Source organism: Rhipicephalus sanguineus, chromosome 2, assembly GCF_013339695.2.
Source record: "Rhipicephalus sanguineus isolate Rsan-2018 chromosome 2, BIME_Rsan_1.4, whole genome shotgun sequence".
NCBI lineage: Eukaryota > Metazoa > Arthropoda > Arachnida > Ixodida > Ixodidae > Rhipicephalus > Rhipicephalus sanguineus.
In genome coordinates this window covers 80,887,625-80,912,412 of record NC_051177.1, presented here as the reverse complement: position 1 = coordinate 80,912,412, position 24,788 = coordinate 80,887,625, and the positions used below count along the sequence as shown (strand labels likewise).

The window sequence follows — 24,788 nt, the reverse complement described above, 5'->3', positions numbered from 1 at the left end:
AGGCGTCCAATTCTAAACGAATTATCACGTATGAAATAACGGAAGGAAGCTGTTTTTTTTTCTCGAAGGAATAACTACGCTACCTCTGTACGTATTTCACTTTGTTTAAAAATGAAATCTTCTGTATTTTATGCAGTATTTGAGAGCATCGTTTCTAAAATGTTCGCATTAGATTCAACTTGGAATTACAAGTGCTTTGTGGTTATCTCACGCTCCGCAGATACCATGAAGAATTCAGGTGTAGGATTGCTGTACGCCATTAGTACAGACAGAACGGCTGGGCTCTTCGAAAGCACAGCGCACCGCGTTGTAGCGTCTGGTTCTTTAGTTGCCATGTCGTGGCATTGCTCAGCAGGGAAACGTTGGCATGTTTTGAACATGCCAGCGCCTCTCTCTATATCTCACTAACAAGAGTACTCACACCCCTATCCACCCTATTTTTGTTTACTTCTTTTCTGGTGACGTATCTTGTGCCAACGGTCTTTTCAGGCCTCTGGCAAGACACATTGTCCGTGTCCGGACTCGAGACGAAGGCCACAGTGCGAGGTTTGCTGCCAACCACGACCTACCAGCTGCGAGTACGGGCTCACAACGCACTCGGTATCGGCGAGTACAGTGCACCCGTCGAGTTCACCACCTCGAAAGAGCGTGAGTGCTGGCTTAATGCTAGCTTTTGCCTACTTGGTCCGCTTGTGAAGAGGGCATGCTGTTATATGCTTTTGTCGAACTTTCTATGACAAATTACAGCGTCTGGCCCACTGTTACCTCAAGATAACAGACGGAATAAGACACAGCGTAGTGATAAATAGGAGTTCGATTTTGAAGTAATGAATTTGAAGGTTCTTAAAAAAGCAGAAAACTGGGCGAGTTGGTATTTATTCATCGTCACAGGATAGCGCGCACTTACAGCGGGGACAAAGGGAGAAGAACACGACAACACATCGTGTTCTTCTCCCTTTGTCCCCGTTGTAAGTGCGCGCTATCCAGTGACGATGAAGGTTCTTTGTAAGATGTATCTTATTTTGCCCCCAGAGGGAATTAGAACATCATGAATGTTTGTATTAGCTTCGATGAGAAAGCTAAGCATCGTATATGCGCCGAACATGCTTTGATTAGTAACACATCAGCAGAGTGTAAAAGTCGCACCGTCAGCAAAAAACATACGTTGCATTATCATACTTCGACTAAGTGAGTAAACAAAAAAGGATCCAAATAGTATAAAATATATTCGGACTAGCAGTCAGAACAGCAATATTTAATAAGCAAAAGAATCCGTGCCTCGCACTCACTCGGCATTTTTCCACGAAAAAAAAAAGAGGTATGCTAAAAAATTTGAATTTACTGTTCCGTTTACACGACAAAAATGGTCATGTTTGATTTGCATTGTTGAGAGATCGAGAAATTGATCTGAAGGTATCGTGAGATGGCCCTGCGGGTAGAGCTCTCAGTTCCTATTCGATTTACTTCAATGATCTAGAAACATTGGGATGAACGTAATGTCATATCACATTCATAACGGATGACCGAAATATGTGCACGTGGCTCATCGGAGAACGGCGGCACTCTGCTGAAACACCAAAGGTGCGGAAGACGAGAAAAAAATCCTTTCTGCACTCCGAGAGATACCGAAATGCAACTGAACTTCCTTTGTATGCATATGTGAGGGCGCACGACGAAAAAAAAAGTACACTGCCTGTTTCATTATGAATGGCTGACGTTTTTAACGTTATCGCACATTTGAGTTGCTTACTAGCTCTTTCAAACTTAAGTAAAACTTAATATGTCTCTATAAATGACTTCGTATTAGATGTGAATAATGGTCAGTGATGCAACGAAATGACTAAATTCACCGATAAGCAACGCAACATGTCACTGTAAACGCCGCAGTTTAATTAAAGAGCGGTCTTCACCAAATGCTGCGTCATCATGACAAAGACAACAGAGCTAGAGATAGCTGCGCCTGAACTTGCATCGTGTGCCTACACGTTTCGTTGAGCTTTGCTGGGGAAGCAGGAACCGGAAGACACCGAGAAGATGGTCTTGGCAGTTGCCTGCAGTGCCGTCACACTGTCTGAAGTTGAAAGCTTGAAAGATACCAGGGTGGTATAGCTTAGGAAAACACCGCGCTCTTGCGCTCTGGAGCTGTGACTGTACGTGCAATGCTTTCTAGCAACGTCCACTGAAAAACAGATCGTCAGCGGTATTCAGACCGCCTCCTCGCTTAGCCAAATCAAAAGCAGTCCACTGTGAAAGTGGATATTGATTCCCCATATGCACGCAGTATTTCTTGGGTGAGATGCATCTTGAAAAAGAAAATTAAGTTTATCTGATCTATATAATTTTTGTGCTGGTTAGAATAACATTATGTGCAGTATTATTCAAGGCCTGTGTTGGACCGTTCGCGAGCCTCTGTAGGCCATTGATTCAAATATTTCCATATGAACGTAATTATATAATTAGATTTCCTTGATTCATTGATGATGCTGACATAAGACAGTCATTCACTGCATTAGAGCGCGAACATATTTTAAACAATTCACGCATTCACTCATCCTGCGAGAATGGAAGTAACATAGATAACATTCGAGGGTTGCCACTTACTGCACAGAAGTAATGGAGGCAACAAAGCTTTGATTCTTGATTGTCCTGGCTCAGCTGTAAGATTGCTGAGTGAGGATCCTGGGAAGCTCTTCAAACAGCCGGGAACTCATCACAGGGACTCCTGCAAAGAAGCGTAATTTTTTAGACGGGTCAGTCTCTCTAGCGTGTGTTTTTTTTATCTTTATCGCTGCTTAACTTGCACGACAGCAGAGAGTGTACTGAATACAGCAAACAGGGTTAATTGCGAGACCCTCGAGGCCGTGTCTGAGACTAAGGCATGGGAACAGCAAATATAAAGCAGCCGTAGGAACATTTAATTAAACGGAATAGGCAAGCACTGCCAGTCAGTTCTGCTACACACATTTGTTATGTGCACGGACCGATATATATATATATATATATATATATATATATATATATATATATATGTATATATATATATATATATATATATATATATATATAAACGTTCCCAAAGCTCAGTTTGTTCATAACACCATTGCAGCTCCACGGTTCCCTCCGAAGAATGTACAAGCCATGGCGACAAACACGAGAACGATATCAGTGTCCTTTGACGTAAGTATCCCTCTAAACATGAACTTCTCTAAACATGAACTGCCACATATCAAAAACTTCACTGCTACGTGGAAAATTTGCATTAGTTGTGCGCTGAAACGAGAAAAAAAAACACCACACGTGTATTGCGGATGCGCTTTTTAATATTCGTTTATTTCTTTTTGCGAAGCATCTACACAGGCTAAGAAATTGTGTGCAGCCCACACTAACCGGATTGACACTACAAAGCGTTAGCCTGACGTATCTTGGCTGCAAGAGTAGCATCGAGCTTCGTCCTGTTTTTCTGTGTTGCTAACTTCGCGGCGCCGAGATGCACAATTCTCATTTGTTGGAACTTTTCGCGCAGAATGTTCCACCTATGCAACAGTGCCTTGTGAGAGATGCGACAAAAATTATGCTACCTCATGACACTATTGACCGTGTTTCTACAATCCTTGAACACACCCTGCAAGTTTTTTTTTTTTTTTTGTGCGTGGGTAGCAGAAACCTGGAGACTTAGAAGGAGGGTTCAACTTAAATTGAGGACGACGCAGCGAGCGATGGAAAGGAAAATGATAGGTGTAACCTTAAGAGACAGGAAGAGAGCAGAGTGGGTCAGGGAACAAACGGGGGTTAAGGATATCATAGTTGAAATCAAGAAGAAGAAATGGATAGCTTATGGGCCGTGCACGTAGCACGTCGGCAGGATAACCAGTGGTCATTAAGGGTAACTGACTGGATTCCAAGAGATGGCAAACGCGTGAGGGGGAGACAGAAAATTAGGTGGGTAGACGAAATTAAGAAGTTTGTAGGTATAACGTGGCAGCAGAAAGCACAGGACCGGGTTGATTGGCGGAACATGGGAGAGGCCTTTGCCCTGCAGTGGGCGTAGACAGGCTGATGATGATGCTGATGATAACTAACGTGCATGCATTTTGAGTATAGGTACTAGCACAAAAATGCTACGTCTCCATCTGCCATTCACTTCTACAGGTAGCTCTAACCCTCTCGTTCACTCTGTTTCTCACCTCGCCGTTGGCACAGAATCCCCACCGTTCGAGCGTGGGCGACGAGATCGAGGGATTCTACGTGGGATACCGCGAGCTCTCCAGCTCGGACGCGTTCACGTTCAAGACATTCGAGGCATCACCCGCGCTGCTGTCAGCTCCTGTGAGCCACGACGCCAGCAGTATACACGCGAACGTGGGTGATACCGCGGGGCCTGCGGAGCCTATACCGCATAGGTTAAGCTATGAACTCGCCGGCCTGCGCCGCTCCACGGAGTACGTGGTCACCGCTCAGGCATTCAACACCAAAGGTGCCGGACCCCAGTCGGAAGTTGTCAGGGTGCGAACACTGGACTTCGGTGAGTGAGCACTGCGGAGCGGACATGCCAATGCTATTTTCGCTCATTTATTGTTCGGTTTTAGTACTTCCTCCTAACAGCCTCGCTGACTACTAACAATAGTATTTCCTCCGCTAAACATTCGAGAGGCTCATCGTATTCGCACATTCCGTAAACTTTCCCAAATTTACGAATTTCTGGCTTTTTGATTCAGTTTACTCGTTATCAAGGCGCGCTTTGGAAAATGCATACTGACATATGTGCATGCTAATAGCTGTGTTTTCCTAGTAAAAAGTAGTCGATTGTCGCGAAAAAAAAAATGCAAGTAGCAAGATGCACGCTACGTTTGAACAGTTCGAGAAACGTATAGATCAGTCTATTTGGTTAATTACTTTTTCGTTATTTGTGGTACTGTAATTACGGTGTTCTGGCATGGTACCCTTTATGAAATCTAACATATAATGGTATCTACTGTCTTATAGGACGCTAAAGTGCAAGCAGTGACTTTCTTCGGCAATCGCGACAAAACATAAAACTATCCCCAATTAACCGTACATGAAGTGTTTTTCTTCTATGGTTTTCGTTTACTCGTACGTCGAGGTACACCGGAATGGCATTGTGAAATGTTTTAGTAGTGAAATGTCTTAGTTAATTGATTCCAGAGATGCATGCACTCCGTCGTTTTCACAATGCTCCCACCATTCCAGTCCTTAAAATCACAGAACATCCTTCGCCATTATACAAAATGCGACATAAGAAGAACAGCAACTCATTTCGTGTAGTACATTGAACGATTCCGATTAACGTCGGAAAATGCAATACCACGCTAAGATTGTTAAGTCACTAACCGCGGTATAAACTCCCGTTCACACCTAGCTGCATTGCATTAAGTCCCTAGAAATGTGGATACTTTGCGTTGTCGGGGTGAGAAATGAAAAAAAAAAAACGAAATGCCGCTAAATGAACTGCCATCTGCCATTGACGAGAAGTGAACTGCGAGTAATGACCCTGTAGTGCTTCCGCAATGACACTTAATCAGCCGTATGGTATTGCTTCCAGCTATAGCCTTTGAGCGCCCAGTGCCGGCTTTCTGAAAGCAAGGGCGTTGTTTGGGACGCTCATGCCCGCAGAGCTGTCAATTCCAGCAACGGAAAGAAGATAGGGGATCATCTTTTATCAGTTTATGGGGCAACTCTTCTCCAACGGATGAAAAAAAAAAAAAGAAAACAACTGGCGCTATCTCGCGGACCACACCCCGCAGCGTCTACGAACTTGGAGGGTAACGTGGGCGTTCGCGATATATATAATTTTTTTCTTTGTTGCTACGATTGTCCAAATGCGCTCCGCCAAGCTGCCATAAACGATTATGTAATGGGAGTGCGACTTCTGACTCCTCGGGCAGCGGCCGTATTGTTGCGACGCTGGCGCTTCTGAGAACGCCATTACGTCATCGATGCCATACGATCGGTCATTCTCAGTCATTGGCCCAGGCACTGGTCTTTATACCGCCTTGTCAAAGACAGAAAGTGCACCTTTAATGCGTCGCTATATATTGTGCCTTAAAAGGATAGTGTGGGTCGATATATGAGAAGCACCATTCGGAGATAAAAAGAAGGAGAAAGAAAAAAAACTGTGTCGCACAACCATGAAAAGGAAAACATTAGAAGCCTTTATTTTTCCGCCTTGAACGGACCGCAATGACCATTGGGCGAACCAGAAGTCAGATGGTCGCTCAGAAGGCAGAATGGGCCCTCGCTGAATGAAACCTCTGCTTATTAAATCTGGTAAACATGTTTGTATTCGATTGTACGTAATCAAAGCAGTAAATCTCTTTAAGCTAATTACGTATATTTCAAAGAAATCGATTTTAACAAGCTTTGACATAACAATTAGATTACTAAAAGCACGCATTAAACCCATATTTAAATTTGCTCGCGTCCTTGATGTCCGTAATTTGTGTTTTCATGTTTGGGTCATAGTGGTGCTATGAAAATTTTTAAATAACAACTGAAATACAACGCTTATGAATGTTTCAGAAAAGTCCAGTTAATATATAATGTTAAAAGGCAGCTAGGCCCGAAAAATGTGACAATTTATGACATCACCGCGAGACGGAGGTATAACGTCACCGCTTGTCTTTTGTTGCTTGTGGAGTTTTCTTCCATTGTGCAAGAGAACTTACCAATATGTGTAATTATGTAATATATATTATTGTTGGTCAGTGTCGCTTTGGTGCCTATGCAGTTTAAAAATGACTGTCAATAATAAATACACTCGATTGAATTGCACTGTTCAGCTCGCGAGAAATATAGCCTAATTTGCGTAATCAGTTTCTTTTTACTGAAAGCTGACAGGAGAGAGCTTCATCTGCCTAATTTTTGAATGCTTAAGCGAGGCAAAATGGTTTGCGGCGGACTGCCAAGTATGCTTTGTCACTTGCCTGCCAAAAACAGGAGTGTTAAGGAAGCGTTCAACATTGAGAAATTACTTACTTTTAGCCTGGTGTACGTGTCACTAACAAGGCGTGCAGGGGCACAGGGTCTGCTTTAATTACCATGTTCTCTTCCTTGGCGGTCGTTGTAAAAAAAAAAAATCTAATGCGAGCTGCTTGCTGGCTCTATAAAAAGCTTCTGTACGTTACAGCTGGGCCTTAATTTCAAGAGCAAAAAATGGTGAAGGCTTTATAAAGACGTTGACGCTGCTGGGTTGAGGATTTAATGCAGCGAAAAAAGAACAGGCAAATAAAAGCAAACAGTAAACCATAATATGAAGTATCACATGAGAAAAACTTGACACTAAATAAATCTTGTAGTACTGACATTGTAGTAATAGTTTGCGCACGCGTTCGCTTTCACCAGGTACTTCGAAAACACATTTGCGTGCATGGAATACATATTCGCAACATTATATCTCCTAAATGATTATTTTACGCGGAGATCCTTGAATCGCTTTCTGACTACTCGCCGTGCCATCTAAAGCTTCGCCTCTATATACAGTATGTTTCATACGCGCAGTGCAGGGATTGTACCAACGGGGGCCGCAACTTGCACTCGAGTATGAAGTCTTCAGAGCAAAAATTTTTGAATATGAAATTATTCAGGGTGGCGACAACTATTACATCACGTATCTTGTTCGTTGCGCTGTGCTTGCACTACCACAACTTAGACGTATGGCATGCAAACGATTGCAAACTTTCACGTCATACCCACTCTGTCCTGATTTTATGTTGTCTACATCCTCCATCTTCCTCTTCTATTTATTTCGTTGCAGACCCCCCGAGTGCTCCTCATTTACGAGTAGGCGGCACAACGTCACGGTCTGTATCCGTGAACTGGGAGAACGAGCATCATCAAGAGATCCCCATCACAGGTAAAAAGAAAAAAATCACGCCATATCCACGGAATGAATGATGATAAGTGGGCGAAGCTCGAGAGGGGGAGATCATCGGTAAACCGTAACTCTCCCGTGAAAGTTAGCCCATTACATCATAGAAAGACGTAAGACTGTGCGTATATTATACAAAATCAACATTTATTTTGTTCTTGTTCGTTTGTTGTTTCGTTTCTTCGTTTGTTCTTTTCATTTCGTCGTTGTCATGGCGGCTGGAGTGCGGGGTCCCTTGATTATGAAGGCTTTATGGTCCGTGAAATGAAGCGAGAGAGGTTCTTGTACTGGCTGCAGTGGGAAGTTTGCAAACACTAAGTCTATGCACGTCCCTCGGATCGTGGTAGGTTGTATATGGATACATCTGAGTGCGTATTTGGAAAGCATGTGCTGCACGATCCAGTCATTGGCAATGAGGTCCACGTTGAAGTCCCCAACCAGCACAAACGGGTGGTTCTTGTACTTGTTGTCGTAGTGACGTAACGCAGCGTCTATAAACGACTTGACGTCCCCGATAGACAGGTTGGGTGCGAGGTACACGGTCATGGCGGCGACTAGCAGACGGCGACTGAATCGGTGGACCGGTGTTTCGACGCGTGGTGGCGATTCCGGGCTCGATTGTCGGCTCCGTGATGGAGTGCCAAGCATGAAGCTTACCCGACACCTCCACCAGTGTAACGACGTGGGATCGACGATGACACGGAGCACGACAAACAAACACGCTTTATCGATCAGAGAAAGAACTGCAACGTCTTCTTCGTCCCTGCGCTGGGCCAAGAACACTCGCGCTGCTTCGTTGCCATCACCACTGGCACATACGCGCGGCATAGGGGTTCACGCATGAGCTAGGAGGGACAGACCCGCGGCTTTAGGAGCTTCGCCCCTAAAAGAAGACACAAGCCCATCGCTACCTCGTCTATTCCTTGCCTGTGGCATCTGTTTTCTTATCCCGCAATAGTTCCTGCGTTTAATTCCTGTGACAAATTTTGCCTTGCCCTGTGACAGTTCCTGTGACAGTTTTGTCACTATTCCTCGCTTGGGCAGGCTTTCTAAATAAAAGAAAGAACCGTCTTGCATCGTTATTGTATTAAAAGCTCCATTACTGTCACCATAGACTGTCGCAGCTGTTAACTTGGTTAGGCTTTATAGTAGTAAAACTGATAGCTGAGCGAGTTGGTATGAATTCATGTTTGAAATTTTTAGCGCGCACAAAAGACGAAAACACAGAAAGAAGGTACAAACGAGCGCTTTATAGTATGCTATATCAGTAGTAGGCCTATGTTTAACTAGTGAATCACGTTCGCAACTTATGTTTTCTTTTATCATATAACGATATCTTTGCGCACAAATAAAGTACCGGCTACTCCTTAGCTATTCAGTGTGTCGAACGTACAACGTAGAAGACTCGAAATTAACAACGTTATCACAGTAACACGACAACTAAAAAAATGCGCAGTACACAACACTGTATTTGAATAACGCCACCATAGTGTAGAAGAAAGTATCGAAAACAGAAACAATAATGCCACTTAACAAGAAGATGTTTAGTCAGCGGGAGGCAGATACACTACATAGATGTACTTTTATGCATGGACACAACGGTATCCGTTTCATCTGCAAAAGCAAGCACAAGCGTTGTTGATCATAGATTTGAGCGCCAGCGCTTACTACTGAACAGTCGGTCATCTGACACCTCCAAAGGAGATGTTTAGTATTGGTCGAGTTTTAGTTCATTCTGCTGGACATTCTCATTTCAAAACATATCTTATTAGCATTATGAGGGACAAGGACTAGAGTACACTCGAATGACTCGTTGCTTTCCACGTTGCGCAGGCTACTCGCTCTACTATAAATCAGAATCGGGGGGTGAATGGCACGAGGTGTCGGTGCCGCCTGACCGAAGGGCCTTCACGTTGTCAGACCTGCGTTGCGGCACGGAGTACCTGGTCTACATCAGAGCCGCTAACCGCGCCGGAAAGGGACCCCAGGGAGAGACGCTCAGCGTGCGGACCAACGGAGGACGTGAGTTCATTTTATGATACGTGTGATGTACTCAGCTCTTTTACGGCGTAAGGACTAGGAGGGGGACGATTGGAAATTACAAAGCGATGAGAATATGGTTTTGTGATAACGATAACCTCGTTTTTTAAGTAGTCAGAAATGAAACACACTTGTTTTGCTGATATCGACAATTTAATAATCGCATAATCTGGTCGTAATAGAACGAAGTTGTCCGGATGCGTGAATGTTTTACATAGCGGCGATCAATTTGCTTTCAAACCTTCACGGTATCGGCGATTGAAACGCGATAACCGGAGCGCGTGGCTGTTGGTGATATGGATGAGGGCGAGAGCGCTCGTGACGCATGGCGACTGCATCCGTTAGACAGCCGTTCAGCCTGCGGTTCTTGGTGGCGCCGGAGGAGCGCTGGTTGCTATGGTTTCAGCACCTGTGCTCACGTACCGCGCCGCGCGAAACGACTGTAGCTGGCGGGCGTGCGTTACGAAGGATTTCAGCGCTCCACCGGATCCACCAATAGCCAAAGACTGAACCACTGTTTACCCGATGCAGTGGCCGTGCGTCGCGAACGCTCTCGCCCTAACCGTAAGCGTCACTGCCAGCAGCCACGCGCTCCGCATATCGTTCTTCAATCGCCGAGAACTGTACATGGAAGAAGTAGCGAACAATGTATAATAGATTTGAATTCAAAAGAATGAAAAGCACAATTACAGTTGTCCCTAACATTAATCTAAGCAGTCAGATAGACCTATAGGCAGTCATTATCATAATATCGGAAACGGTACCGATATTGTGGGCACAATGGGAGTTGAAATACCTTTATCATTGTGACGAGTTGATCTTGTCGTTAGTTGCCAATACACGCTAAAGAGCAGAGTGTTTGTTCGGTAAATCAGTAGTTAGGAAAGATATTCCAGCAGAATTTGTTTTTTTGCGCATTTGAGGATATACAGTGTCTTTACATCTGCTTAGTTTAGAAAGAGGGCCCATGATCAAAAATTTATTGTACAGAAACAACGAGCGGAAGTTAGCTGTGACAGAAATATAATTCTTTCACTTGCATAATAAAGGACAGGTTTCATGAGGGGACATGAGGGGACATCACAAAACATTTTTGTTATCAACATGCCTACTTTTTTTTGCCACAGATCCTCCTGCCAAGCTCTCGTTTCGCTTTCATTTTACCGATGCGTTTTACCCTTCCATTTCGAATCTTTCAAATATAAAAAAAAAACTCTATTCGCCGTAGGTCCGGTGGAACCTGACGCAAACCGTCTGTTCGAAGTCAACACGACGTTCGTGGTGCTGCACCTCGACGCATGGGAGAGCGGTGGCTGCCCAGTTTCCTACTTCGTGGTCCAGTACAGGCCAGACACGCGCGCGCCTTCTCCGCCTCCTTCGTCGTCCGACTGGACTCTGCACTCGAACAACGTAGTGCCGCAGCAGCAACTCGTTCAGCTTGCGGACTTGGCACCAGGCACGTGGTACACGTTACTGATGTCGGCCCACAACGATGCTGGCTCGACCGAAGTGGAGCTGAGCTTCGCCACGCTGACGCTCGCAGGAGGTAAGCTAACTTATTAGAGATGCTGCAGATCGCTGAGGTACAGAGTACAGCGCTTACCGCTTAGCTTTACGCTTGACGCGAATAGCATGTCAGTAAGAGGACACGCTATTCCGAACCTGCAGGTGTGCTTCTTTGAACATGCCTTGTTTGACAAAACCAAAAAGGTGTGACCGAATTCACAAAGCATTTTCTTATAAGTTATCTTTCTCACTGGCCGGTCGGCTACGCTAAAAATGTGTCCAAGAGCTAGGATAGGCTCAAGTTTTCTCCGACAGGAAAATGGTACCGTAAGATATTTTTTGTGAACACAGGCTTTTGTCGCTTTCTTGTCTGCTGTGCACGTTCTGGCACAAAATCTTTTGAAATGCGGAATACCAAAGAGCACACTCCCACACCTTGCTTGTGGTCCTCTGCCTAGACTCGTATTTAAGGTGTCAACAGGCTGGTCGGTGGCATTATTACTGACGCTCTTTGTTTCAGCAATGCGTAAGTTTTCAAGATAAGGATGCTACTTTGTAATTTTACATGTGTCCTTTGAAACGTCAGATATCTGAAAAAACCTTCTTACAAAAACTCTCCCGTTGTATTTATTTAAATACCATTTCAACGACTCTCAAAATGGGAAAATGGCATAGCTTAGACCAAGCGGTCGTTAACAACACGGCGAAACTGAAACTGTAGTCGAATAAAACGCTGAAGAAGCCTCGCCCAGATGACTGAAGATCGGCAGCTGATTGCCTCCGCGACTAAATACGTAGTTCCGCTAATTTTCTCCAAAAGCGGAGTCAATGGTCATCCGGCTCATGGTGTCATTCAGCAGTGCGCGCCCATTAGTATAGGATCGTATTCATCCGTGTTTGAGGAGAAATGCCATTGCCTTCTAAAGCTGTGCCCCTATATAGTTCCACAGATCTTAGTGTACAAAAGCGCTGACTTGTCTCTAGTTACAACTCCGGCAAACAGAACAAATGCTGTTCAAGTTGAACTAGTTGTACTTGTTTTTACTACAGCGTTTATCTGTTTAAATGCCTGCTTGAAGCAAAGGCCGTCAGCGTGTGATTTTATTTCTTTGGTCGGCCGTGCAGACGTTCCTTCCCGAAGGTACGAGCTCGTGGACCCCCAGGTTGCCTTCTACAGGCATCTGACCGTGACTGTGCCCATCGTGAGCGCCATCGTAGTACTGGTGATCGTCATCGGCATCGTCTTGTTCATGCTGAGAAAACGAAACTACGACCCGAGACAGCGCTTCAACGACGGTACTTCTCGACGTTCTTTGTCCCTATGAATAGCGTTCTTACCAATATGAGCTAATATATCCCAGGAAAGTAAACTCGCAATTGAACTGAAGGCATGCACACCCACTAAAGAAGCTTAGCGGCTAAGGTTTTATGTTGCTAAGCGCGATCTGCGTGGGTTCCATTCCCAGCCACGGAGGTCACATTTAAATGAGGGTGACATGGAAGACCACCCATGTGCTTAGATGCATGTGCCAGGTAAAGACCCTCACGTGGTCAAAGTTATTCCAGAGTCCTCCGCTGAGGCGTGCCTTAATGCTATCACAACTTAGGCACTTGGAATCCAAGAGTTTAGCTTAAGGCTTCTGATTAGTGTATATTGTATAATTATTCAATCCTATCTTAGTTGAGTAGTTCCTGAGGTAACACAGGAAGAGTCGACACAGGAATAGTTGCATACACCAATGTTTGTTATCTATATTACACTCAAAGAGCTTCGCAAAGTGATTATTGAAGCCTTCCAGCAAAGGTGATGATGATGATGATGAAGAAGAAGAGGAGGAGGAATGGAAGGAAAGGCAGGGATGTCAACCAGACGCGCGTCCGGTTCACTACACTCTGGGAAAGGGATTAGGGAATGAAAAGGAACTAAGTGGGAGGAAGGTGCTTCCAGGGTGGAACATTCCTGCAACATCTTGATGCAGGCATGGTGGTCGCTGAGTGCTGCGATGGCGTCAAGGGCGACGTGATGCTGGCCGTGTCCCGAGAATCCCAGGCGAGGCAGCCCGTCTACTACCCAGCGCCGTACGCGACGAACCACAGGGGCGGTGCGGCTGCGAACGCTGCTTCTGGCCACTTCAACCACGTGACTGGTGCCAGGGAAGGAGGCGGGGCCGACGATCCCATGAACCGGACGTACGACGTGCCTTATCCCGTCAAGAGAGTAGGTCAATATACGAAGCCTCACTTACATTTTTGCACGAACTTGGCAGTGTACCGTCTAGGAATGCTATAGATTTAATACTCGCGTGAGAAAGCGCCCTTTAGCTTATTTTTGCCGCAGAAAGGTACCACTTGCAGTTAAGATTTCTGATGTGGCGATAAAACCGAAAACACCTTCTATACAATGTGAACGCCCTTGTGCGCTTCGGGATAAGCGAAAGCTCACTAAGAAAGGAGCAGTTTTTCTGTGTTTTACACGGTTAGGTTTTTAAACATAGTCATCCAGCTGATTTTATAACACTGTTCAAAAAGCCGACATGGAGTGTAGAAACAACTGTCAGCATATTTCCCTCGTCCGAAATGGCGGTAGCTCGCGTCGTGAGGCAATCGAAGCTCTCGTTAGCAATACTACAATAATGATAGTTATATTGCCGTATGTAATCTAGTGGTTTTTATCGCTGCAGCGGTCAATGAATTTACCGAGCTCATGGTGTTTGGTATGTTACAAGGATTTGAGTATTTATGGCGCACTGAGACAGCATTTGACGCCGCATGGGTGACTACTAGGCCCGTAACCAGGAGTTTTTTCCGGGCGGGGAGGGGCGGGACGCTTGCTGAAGGCCTTGCCTATTTTAGAAAAATGCCCATTTTCATTAGTTATTTTCCGTTAACCCCCCCTTTCAATAATATATCGAGGGGGGTGCTTGCCCCCCCCCCCCCCCCCCCCCGCATGGCTACGGGCCTGGGGATTACACGGCGCTCACTATTAGTGTGAAAAGCGCCGCCCTCCCGATAATTGCGTTTAAATTCACTTATAACTGCTTTTTGTCCAAAAAAAGGGCAAGGGGCGTTCAGACAAATCCGGCACTCCTAACGTTCTCGAAACAATTCAAAGATGATTCGCCGTAGCTAGACGGTTAAATACGAAGACGCGAATCAAAAGCATGGGGATGATTTTCTCGCATAAAGATGTGCTATGTTCGTTCAAACTTTTACGAACACACGATAAGTGATTGGTCTTAACGGTGTGCCACAGAATGAGAATTCGGCGAAACATTTTTTCTATTGCAGCTAGAAATGTGGGAACCAAGGACCGAGACGTTGGTGGCGGAAATGGAAGTCTACGAAAAAGCAGGTACGCGTACAAAACAATTTGTATTGTTTAACTTTATTCATTTCATGGCTGTTTTTTAGGCGTTGCATTACCAAAAAATAAAAACATAAGCCCCTTCGTCTATGCTGTGTTCTGTTATTTTATAGGTTTTTATTACTTTCATTACAGACCACAATTTGGTGCTTTAAATGCGAGCGTAAACGTTACGTTTTATGCTTTAAAATGTGTCATATAACAAAATCTCGTCAACATGTCACACTTATGCAAGCATTGTTCAGTTCATTGACTTAGATGGAATCTGCGATTGAAGTCCTTGTCATAATAAGAATATTTTCTTAATGTACGGACGCAGTTACAGACCGTGGTTGTAAGTAGCAAAAATGTTCTAAAGGCCTCGAACATAACATAATTACACCTGCTTCCAAACGGGACCTGTTGGTCAACTGAAATACTCGAAAGCAATTGTTCAAAGTGAGCATTTCACTCGAATGTTCGCAGGCCGAGAAGCGATCTACACAAGCTCGCCGTTTCACATATCAAAGACGAAAGCCCAAAAGAAGCTGTGGAGGGACGATGGTGACAGGTACGTGCACTATACAGTGAAAGTTGAAACGATAGAGTTGAGATGAGGCGCTTGCGCTTTGTGATGCTGATTTGGCTTGGTGATATATTTGGAGGTTAATTATATAGTTCCCGCTTGTCTTTCCGTTTAATTTTTATCTAACTACTGCGATTCTTGAATGACTAAGTTTTCGCTCTTCTATATGGCTTTGGCGATTTTACTTCCTTGGTGACGGCAGCTAGGTTTCCGGTGTGCACGCACTATGAAGCATTGGGACAATTATAATTTCATTTAATGTAACCCCTTCTAACCAGAAATTATCGCCCCAATAAAGCAGTTGAATTCCACATACACGTACTTTAAAATATATCAGAGCATTTATAATGCAGTAAATATCATTTTTAACCCGGAGGTTTGATGCGTGGGACCTTTATGAAAAACTATAGCAGTGGTCTGGCGCAAAAGAACACGTTATTTTTTTACTTCTGAAGAGTTTACGAATGCCACACCTTCACACACGAACTTTGTGCGCAGGGGTCTCAAATTTAATGGGAGTCTGCAAAATAGCCTTTATTTCGACAGAGACTACTTCAGTTTGCTCCCCTGAACTCTCACAGCCAACCGAGTTTGTCGGAATGTTAAGGATCGTTAAATCTTTTTTTTTCATACACAGAGTTTCCGGAGAATGCCTGTTGGTACCTCACCGTGTCTTTTTGTAAATGGTTACACGTCGAGTGAGAACCAAGATTTCTCTCGCTGGAAATTTCCTACGGATTTGAAAAACCCGGTTTTGTAGCGTTAGCTACACTTGCCTAGCCGGAGCCGATTTCGCGTGGTACCTCATGAGCCGTGCTGCGCATGCGCGAGGATCAGTGATGTCACACAGCTGGCTCACCACTCTCCGCGCTCTCCACCACCGCACTCTCTCCGCCACGGCGATCTCACATGCTCTCCGCCACCACTCGCCGCTGCTGGTCTGCGCATTCGAGAGTAGTGACGTCGTAGCCATGGTGGACAAACTGGCGTCAGCGCGCGCGCAGCTATTCGCCTTCGCTGTGCAGTCGCCGTCTGACACTGCACTGGAGACGATTGATAGCGCCTCTGACTGGCGTTTCCAGGTGGGTAACGCCATGGAGAAGGAGAGCACAAATGCTGCTCAATGGCGCAGAAGAGCCGAGAAGCTTATCTCATCGGATCCCGAAGTAGTTGCCTGGCAATTAGCGGTTCAGTGTACGAAGAATGAACAGAAGAAGGCTAATAATCTTAGACAACCTGGAAAGCTAAGAATAATCTGCTGAACCTTTGCTAACGCCACGTATATCCTGGCATAGCCGAGCTAAGCCACTGCAAATTTTTTTTTTATGTCGCAGATTCAAGAAAACCGAAAACCTAGGTGAAGTAAGCAAAGCTTGTCAACACTTTAGGCGGGCGACTCTCACAGATCGATGCATCGCTGCTCAATGTTGGCATCCCTTGAGCAATCAGTGAATGAATGAAAGATATTAGTTGAAGATATCAGCGGCCGCAAAAAATAGCCGCAAATAGACTTTTGATCGTTTTCAGTTGGCAAATCTTACTTCGCTTTCCCTAGGGCTGTTAAGTTTCCAGCAAAAAGATTCGTCTGTTGGATTGCTGGTGGTGTCAGCTCGATCGATGTTACTCTATTAAACTTTATTACAGGTTGATTTGCCTTAAGAGCCCGGCACTGTTGCGTGCAGTTCACGCACTGTAAGGCGCGCGAGAAAGTGGCTGTTTGTTGTTGAGCTTTATTTTATAAGTGAGTGGTCATGATCGCCTGCCTACGCAGGAGCTCTGGGAGTGACGCCGACGTCGAGGACTTGCAGGGAGAAGCCTGCAACGGTGCCTTTCCCGAGGCACTTATCGGGCCTTCGGAAAAGGTGCCGTGTCGAGACAACCGCCTTTGCATGAAGGACACGACCACTTCTTGTAAGTTTATTATGCGGCGTTTCGAGAGAGCCGGGCCAATGATGACTCGTCATTTTTATTTTTAACGCGAAAGTGTTTTATGCCGGTGTCTACCCAGACTTCAGTGACGTATTGCCGTCACGGAAATGATGTCGAAAAAATGCACGCGATGCGGTGGCAGAGCAAAACTCGAACAAAGTTTCATCAACGGGAGTCGAACCCACGACAACAGATACCGGGCACGCTATTCACTGCGCCACCCTCTTTTTTTTTCCAGTCACACGGTGAGGAGATTCTACACATGCGCCTTTTATATCTCCTACTTTCCTCTCACAGTGCTCTTGGTAAGCGAGGTGGTGTCGCCGTCTGAGAACGCTAAAGTGAAGTAACGCATAATGACCGTGGCCTTCGCCATTAGCTCCTGCAACGCGACGTTGCTACGCGTCCATTCCATTCGGCGTGTTTTCAATACAAGAAGTCCAATTTTGTCAACGCCTTAACACACCGTGAGGTGGCGACCTTAGTGCAAGTCTTGGTCTCAATCATAGCATGCATAATGTTAAAAATAGCTCTGCGAAGCTCACCTGCCCCGCCTGGCTGTAACGCCGCGTTGCCCGCTTACGCTGGCCCCGAGAGAAATCGTGGCCGGGCTAGTGGGGGGGACATGACACCTGTTGTGTTTCCCTCTAGCCCTGCCGCGGTACGATTTCTTTTGTAAATTCTTTAACATGCCACGGGATGGCGACCATGGCCCAACTTATGCGCCTAATCAGCGACGCTCTCCTGGTAATCTCACTACTTTCTCTGATTCCGCTCTCACCATTAACTACTACAGCTAGCACAAAGGCTTAATCATTGATGATGGACGTTAGTCATCGTGATGAAGGTGTACCACCAAGCATCAATGTGGGTACATCCACGTTAAACGGTGCTATAGCTGTCAAACACCAATAGGCATTGCTGTCACATTGTGGCATTAGTGCAAGCTCTCTTATGTCAATGTACAGTAAGCATTCAACTGTTTCTGTAAAGACACATTTTACTTTCGTGTTATACCGCTTCCTACGACGGAGGGATCAACTATGTTTTTTAAGCGAATAGCGTTTTCGATATACTAATTGTTGGGGCTCTAGGTCCCAGAAACTACGACATGATTATGAAGGACGACGTACTGGAGGGCTCAAGAAATTTCAACCACCTGAGGTTGTTTAATGTGTACCTAAATCGTTTAAGGTGTACCACGGGCGTCTGGCATACAACGACATCGAAATGCGGCCACCGCGACCGGTATGCGATCGCGAGACCTTCGGGTCGAATAGCGTTTTTTATTTGCAATGGTGAAGTTCAGATGGGAGGACAATTTATCTTCCAGCTTCCAAGGTGATGTCACCTCCCGGAGTGAAATGATCTACTGTTCTAACACTTATCTCAGCGCGTTGTTCGATCACACCAGAATATGTAACGCCTTATTAGAATAGTTACATATTGTGTTCATCAGAGCAGAGGATATGGCTACGGTGGATGTATCGGAGAACTTGAAAGAGCTGCGTGTTCGTTGTTTAGAATTCATAGGTACCAGTAGGGTGCCTCGATGCTACCGCCGCTTCATAGTTCTGGATCATAGTTCGCAGAAATTTCATGGGGAAAGTACCAACGTGACCTTGGAGCCTGTGGACGGCCGGAAGATGCCAGAGACAAGAAAACGGGATTGATCCAGGAAGTAACAAAACGAACAAGGCGCTGAATGTGCTGCAGAAGATGTGAGTAGACTGCCCGGTTTAATGCAACTTTATTCGCCTTCTATACACGCAACGTAAACTACAATATATATGCTGAAATAGAAAAAAGCTATATTTTTTCATTGAAACGTTATTTGGCTATCTTAGTTTCAGTGAGCGCGCTTTGACTACGAGAAAACTATTCAAGAACTGACATTTCATACGCAACATTTACAATCGTCAACATAAGAAACACGTAGAAACTCCGAAACAAAATCTTGAGAACAAGCAAATGGTAGAACTTTTACAGCCATATTAAAAATAATACCTTCAAATGTTGTACTTGACCAATTCATGTTTTTTTGGTACCATTTTGAAAATCAGTTCTGCAGTGTATCATTTCTTTGCAAAGCCTGTCACCTGACTATGGCCAAGAATAATAGGTCAAGAGAGCTGCATTTCTCTCAAATTTTGCAGAACAATATCTAACAATCTGTGCTAACATAAAAATTCGTTATTAGCCGACGCGCACCTCTACGGACTGCCTCTCTCAACCTCTACAGTGGCGATATGTGAACCAGGGAATTTTAGGAATTAGACTGGAAACCATACGCTTTCCTGCTATGCATGTCTACGTACGGACAGTCGCACTCAAAACATGGTCAACATGTTGCTTAGAAAAGTATACTTAAATCTGTAGGAAAATGTTTTGGGAAATCCTGTGTGCACATACGGTGTGCATTGTGCATTAATTAAGCGGAGCATGTGACTATGAATGACTATGAACTATGACTTTATACTGCAGTACTTTGAGATTAGTTTCACTTGAGGTTTGTTTCATGGGTGCTAGTTTTCAAGCACGAATAATATAAAAGTGAATTAAATAAGTGTAACTGGAACCTTACAACACGGTGCCGCAAGGATGTAACGTTGAACACATCAACACCAGTGTTTCACTAACGCAGCCTGGCGGCCAGATATGGAATCTGTGTTCTCGAAGGAGAAAATGTTAATGCGTCAACGTACCACCATGCGGAGGCCCAAATGTACCTCTTGGAATCTGGACATGGGCAAAACTTTGCTCTGGAATCTACAACTACCGAAAGAGAAAGTTTACGGAGGGAAACGTGGAAAGGCCGTCCTCGCGCTTGAAGGTATTCGCTGACACTCTGCGAGGACTATGACGTCACAAAATGTAAGGTGAGTCAACTGTAAAATTGTTGCCCTCACATGGAACCATTAGATGTTTAAAGAACTTGCTGTACTATCTGCACGTTGTGAATAAGTGCAAAAAGAAAAGAACTATGGCAAAAGGGAGCTGAAGAAAGCGCGGTGATGCAAGCCTTAAGCACAGAGCAGGCTATACAAATAGTTGGAACAGTAACGCTGCCGGTGTGCATCCAGAGTACATTCCAAGCTTCAGTAGACACAATGGGCAGTGAGGCTATCTTTGTTGGTTTTTATTTTGAAGTGTGCCTCCTATTTTATGGAAGCGGTTTGGCCAATAGACTTCTAACATCCTGAATAAACTACTGATAAAAGTTCACTTGCTCCTTGGGTAGTGTTGAATTAAACAAGAAAGCTATCCTTGCGTTGTACGGTAAACTACTAAATCAAGTAATGTGATACAATCCACTCGGTGTGGCTTCTTCGCTCATGACTTTCATTCTTTTGTTTTCTGAAAGGCAGAAATCTCATGAAAATCCAGCGAGCCATTTCAAATGATCTTAACTAAAGCCACCTTGACATGTTTATTTTTCAGGCGAGACTCTTCGTGGTCCGAGTGCACCAAGTAATGTTACTGCCGTGAGAGAACTACTAAGAGCCCGCACGTGAACGAAAAAAAAAAACCATGCGAAAACGTTGGTCCTTTGCCGCCCAAGAGACAGGCAGTGTACTTTCTGCGAGAAACAGCGGCGTATACGGCCCAGAGTGAAATAAATAACTGCAGTGATGTGCTTCAAGCTGTGCCAGCGTTCGTGAGACTTTCCAAGGCGAACTCGTTGTGTAAGCATGTTGTGTGCCAGCAGTCGGTGCGGCCAAGAAGATTATTTTCGTACATGTAACAATAAAATATGGCGACTGTTTAAAGTGTGCGCGTCATCTGTGCATTCGCGAGGGGCTTACTCTAATCGAAACCTGAATGCTTCTCGTCACGCAAGTTCGCAGCCCATTTCTTAGTGAAGCGAGCAGATGTGCCGACGATGCTTTAAGCAGCGTATATTTCAATCATGGAAGAAAATAGTTAGAACTCCTCACGCGATTCACAGGAGATGGAAGTAGAACAGCATTCTTTAAGCACTTTCATATCACTTTCATTCTTATTTATCTGTTAATATATTTTGATTTAAACTACAAATAAAGTTCCCTAGGCTTTCGGTAACACCCGGTTCCACTGTGCTCAAGAACCAGTTTCCGAAATTAAAAGTATTACGGGGGCTGGCCTTCTGGTAGTTAGGCCAAATATGCAGAAATCTCCGTTGACACAGCAGTGCAGTACGTTAGACGACTTATATTAGCTGAAAATTGTCTTAGTGTGAAACAAAGGCAAAAATGGGGGCCTCTATTTCACCAATGCAGATATTTAATTCGTGAAGCATCGCATAATTTTAACGTTGCACGTTTTCATATCAGAATGCATGCTCTTTCAACTCTCCGTTCGCTTTCTCATTTGATTCGACAAAATGTTGTAAAAATGATATTTTCGGCCCCGCGTATGGAAAATAATAGAGAAAGAGTATATGGCTCGTCATCTGTACTTTTTTCGACAGCAAGCGACCGTGTGCTTTGCGGAGAGACGATATTGAAATGCGATGAACCTGTAAGAACACGTCATCCGTAACTTGAATTACAATTTTTCCTTTCGATCCGCCAGTGCGAGAGCGGGATTTTCCAATACTATCCCCGGGGGCGCCTGCGGAACATCACTGTGTCCATGTCATCAAAGCTAGGCCACGTATTGCGCTATAAACATGCCTCTATATTTACTTCTGAGTGCTTGCCGACATTTGCCATTGAGAGCTCGAACGGCGAACGCAGATACTCATGCTAGCTGGCCCTGATAATTGAACTTGTTTAGTTCATTCTTTTGCAAACAATATCTGCTAGGCGTTCTCCATTTTTCCTCTCACTGAAGAAATATACATGCCTGCTAGTCTTTAGGAGCGAGTAACATATTGTACTTTAATAGTATACTTGATATTGACTAATATTGTTCCAGAGCAAAGCAGAGCTACGACACGAAGGAATTGTCAGAGACATCTGATCAAGGCTACGTGTTCTCGTAATTTGGTGTGTGTGTCCTGTTAAGTAGGGTCTTAAGGAAGCAAGACGATATTCCTGTGCACACAGCGCGCTAGCAATGATGCCTGTGCGCTCGCCTGACATCGCGGTTGAAGAAATATCAAAACACCATTTTGAGTTACATGAACATGAAATTGAGAGCCAAGCAATTTTATTTACTTGTCCTTAAATTAATATCCTTGTTACGCAAAATATACCCTTAAACACGCCTTCAGGAAACAAGCGAAGACGGCAAATAACATTCGTTGCTGCCAAAAACTTGTTGCCAGTATTTTTTTAAGCAGGCGATCTCAGATTATCTCCGGCAATGAGCGGTTTGCGTGAAGCGAGACAATGTATGGCTAATTAGCTTGTACCGAGAGCTCAGTAAACCGCAGTCTGCTGCGTACACTGAGTATCAGACGACGGACGAAAAAGAGCAGCCTAACAAAGAGAAATAATGCCGACGCATGATCACGAAAGAAAAATTGCGTTATGATGCAAGTGTTAAATCTGGAAAAATAATAAGCGAAGTGTTCGTGCGCATTCAGATTTTGTTGTAGCGATTACATACAGCGCACGAAGGGGACCGGGACAAACAACCCAGAAGTGCTACACCATACTGAGTGCGGTTCAACTATTATCCTTTCATATACTACACGAAGGTAAAGTAAAACCAACGTCTCCTTCTTTTTCTATTCTATGAGAATATGCTTGAGAATATTCTTTGAGAATACTTTTGATCAATGTATGTGTACAGGAGGATTTTTAAAAGTTTTCTTTTTATCGGCACATTCGAATGTTAAGAGAAGTTTAGTTGAAGCAGCAGTCGTGCTATTTTCTCAAGTACTCTTCATCTTTTGCTCCTGCTTTGCGATACTTTGCCGAAGCGTTAAAAAGAGATGACAACAGCAACTTGCACATAAAACGTTTAGCTGATGCATATTAAGGAAGACTGCGTAGAGAGTGAGATAAACGATAATAAGAAGCAATGACTACATGCCATAAACTAGGTAACTGGTTAAATCCCTGCACAACAATATTGATTGTTGGACTAGTTCTTGTATGACTAAGCGATATAATTAGAGGAAATTAAACAAGGAACACGAAAAAATTTTAGGAAAAGTGATTGTCCTCTTCTCCATTCTTGTGTTCTTTGTTTTATTTGCGCTAATTTATCCGCAACGAATCACTCCACAATGGAAGGTATGAAAAAGAAGGCATGAAGGACAGCAGGCGATTAAAGGAGCTTCGTAAAGACACCTTAAAAGAAAAGGTCACTTAGTGACCCGTGACTTTCTCGCAGATGCTGGGTTTCTGACCTCGCCCATCAACGCATTGCAAAGTTCCGAACTCTGTGTTTGAATACGTTGAATCTACAGGGTTTCTCTCCTAATTGGGACCCTTCAATGAAAAAAAAGAAAATCTGTGCGTACATAGTAACTGTCACGAATTTGCTTTCGTCACACTGCTCATTTGTTTTGTTTTATACTGCGTTCACGTCTACTAACTTTCATAGCGTGACGGAGATAAATACCAACTGATAGCGACGCGAGTATTGCGTAAAACGCCGTCGCCCTGTCGTATGCGGAGGTAACGACCAGGGCTTGATTTATCGGGTCCCGTACCTCGGCGCTTGCTTTCGCAAGAGTGCGACAATTTTGCAACGGAGTTTTTTCGACAAAACGGTAGCTCTGCGAGTTCCTCGAACCCATAATTCATAGCCTAAACAGACTTCTCTCGGCAGTAAGTTTCGACACGGACTCATCACAGCCTAGGGAGCTACTTTCTGCAGTAATTTCGTTTGGGATATTGGCCATGGGTCTGTCTACCTCCGTCTCTGAGAGCTGCGTCACTCGCTTGACGTGAGCTTCTTCCATTTATCATTAATTGCGACTCTAAGTTGATTATGTAGATGAATATTTACGAATATGGTTGTTGCCATGCTGACACATATACTGCTCGTCTTGTAGTGCGCTTGCCCAATGCCTGGAAAACCCCTAGCTTTCCATAAAACTTACTGTTAGCATGCCTCTACTAAAATTTTACCTTGGTGCCTGCAATGTACGCAGCCGTCAGGTTCCGAAACCAACTTTTAGCGTTAGGACAAAGATGTAAGGCAAAGAATAACAAAAGTATGGTTTCACTAAAATGGATTTGCCTACAAGATAGCAAGAACGATTTTCATGAATGTCTGCAGCAAAAATTATAACGTATAAGTCGCCAAAACAGATATCTTCCGCGCATCGAAATAAATGTCATCTCGCTACATTTCTAAGAAGATAGCATGAATGAGACATTGATAATTTTGCCAAATGATGTTTTGTGCAGTATGTTGCTAAATATCGCTAAAGAAGAAATTATTTATTTTAATAAGCATTTTGTTTCGAGAAGACGCTCTCCTTCTTCATGCAGGACAACAAGAAAGGGCTATTTCTTCGAAGTGCGCGCGCAACAAACCGATGCAAAACATTTTTTTTTGTGGCACGATCCTTGGACGGCACCTTACAACTTGTAATTTATAACTGAAACATTGTA

The 24,788-nt window shown here is 44.3% G+C and overlaps 1 protein-coding gene across 1 annotated transcript in view; it reads left to right on the top strand.

Annotated features, from left to right (window-relative positions):
• LOC119381697 (Down syndrome cell adhesion molecule homolog) overlaps positions 1 to 21,047 on the top strand; it is a 151,470-nt gene extending 130,423 nt beyond the window's left edge. The window contains exons 16-29 of the mRNA XM_049412870.1: positions 490 to 648; positions 3,107 to 3,177; positions 4,201 to 4,522; positions 7,772 to 7,870; positions 9,719 to 9,907; positions 11,154 to 11,471; positions 12,557 to 12,727; positions 13,411 to 13,649; positions 14,720 to 14,783; positions 15,261 to 15,345; positions 17,132 to 17,271; positions 18,875 to 19,010; positions 19,934 to 20,168; positions 20,731 to 21,047. Of these exons, the coding sequence (XP_049268827.1) occupies positions 490 to 648; positions 3,107 to 3,177; positions 4,201 to 4,522; positions 7,772 to 7,870; positions 9,719 to 9,907; positions 11,154 to 11,471; positions 12,557 to 12,727; positions 13,411 to 13,649; positions 14,720 to 14,783; positions 15,261 to 15,345; positions 17,132 to 17,271; positions 18,875 to 18,909 (1,892 nt within the window). The 3' untranslated portion in view covers positions 18,910 to 19,010; positions 19,934 to 20,168; positions 20,731 to 21,047. The remainder of the gene's footprint in view (positions 1 to 489; positions 649 to 3,106; positions 3,178 to 4,200; positions 4,523 to 7,771; positions 7,871 to 9,718; positions 9,908 to 11,153; positions 11,472 to 12,556; positions 12,728 to 13,410; positions 13,650 to 14,719; positions 14,784 to 15,260; positions 15,346 to 17,131; positions 17,272 to 18,874; positions 19,011 to 19,933; positions 20,169 to 20,730) is intronic.
• Positions 21,048 to 24,788: the final 3,741 nt, after the last annotated feature.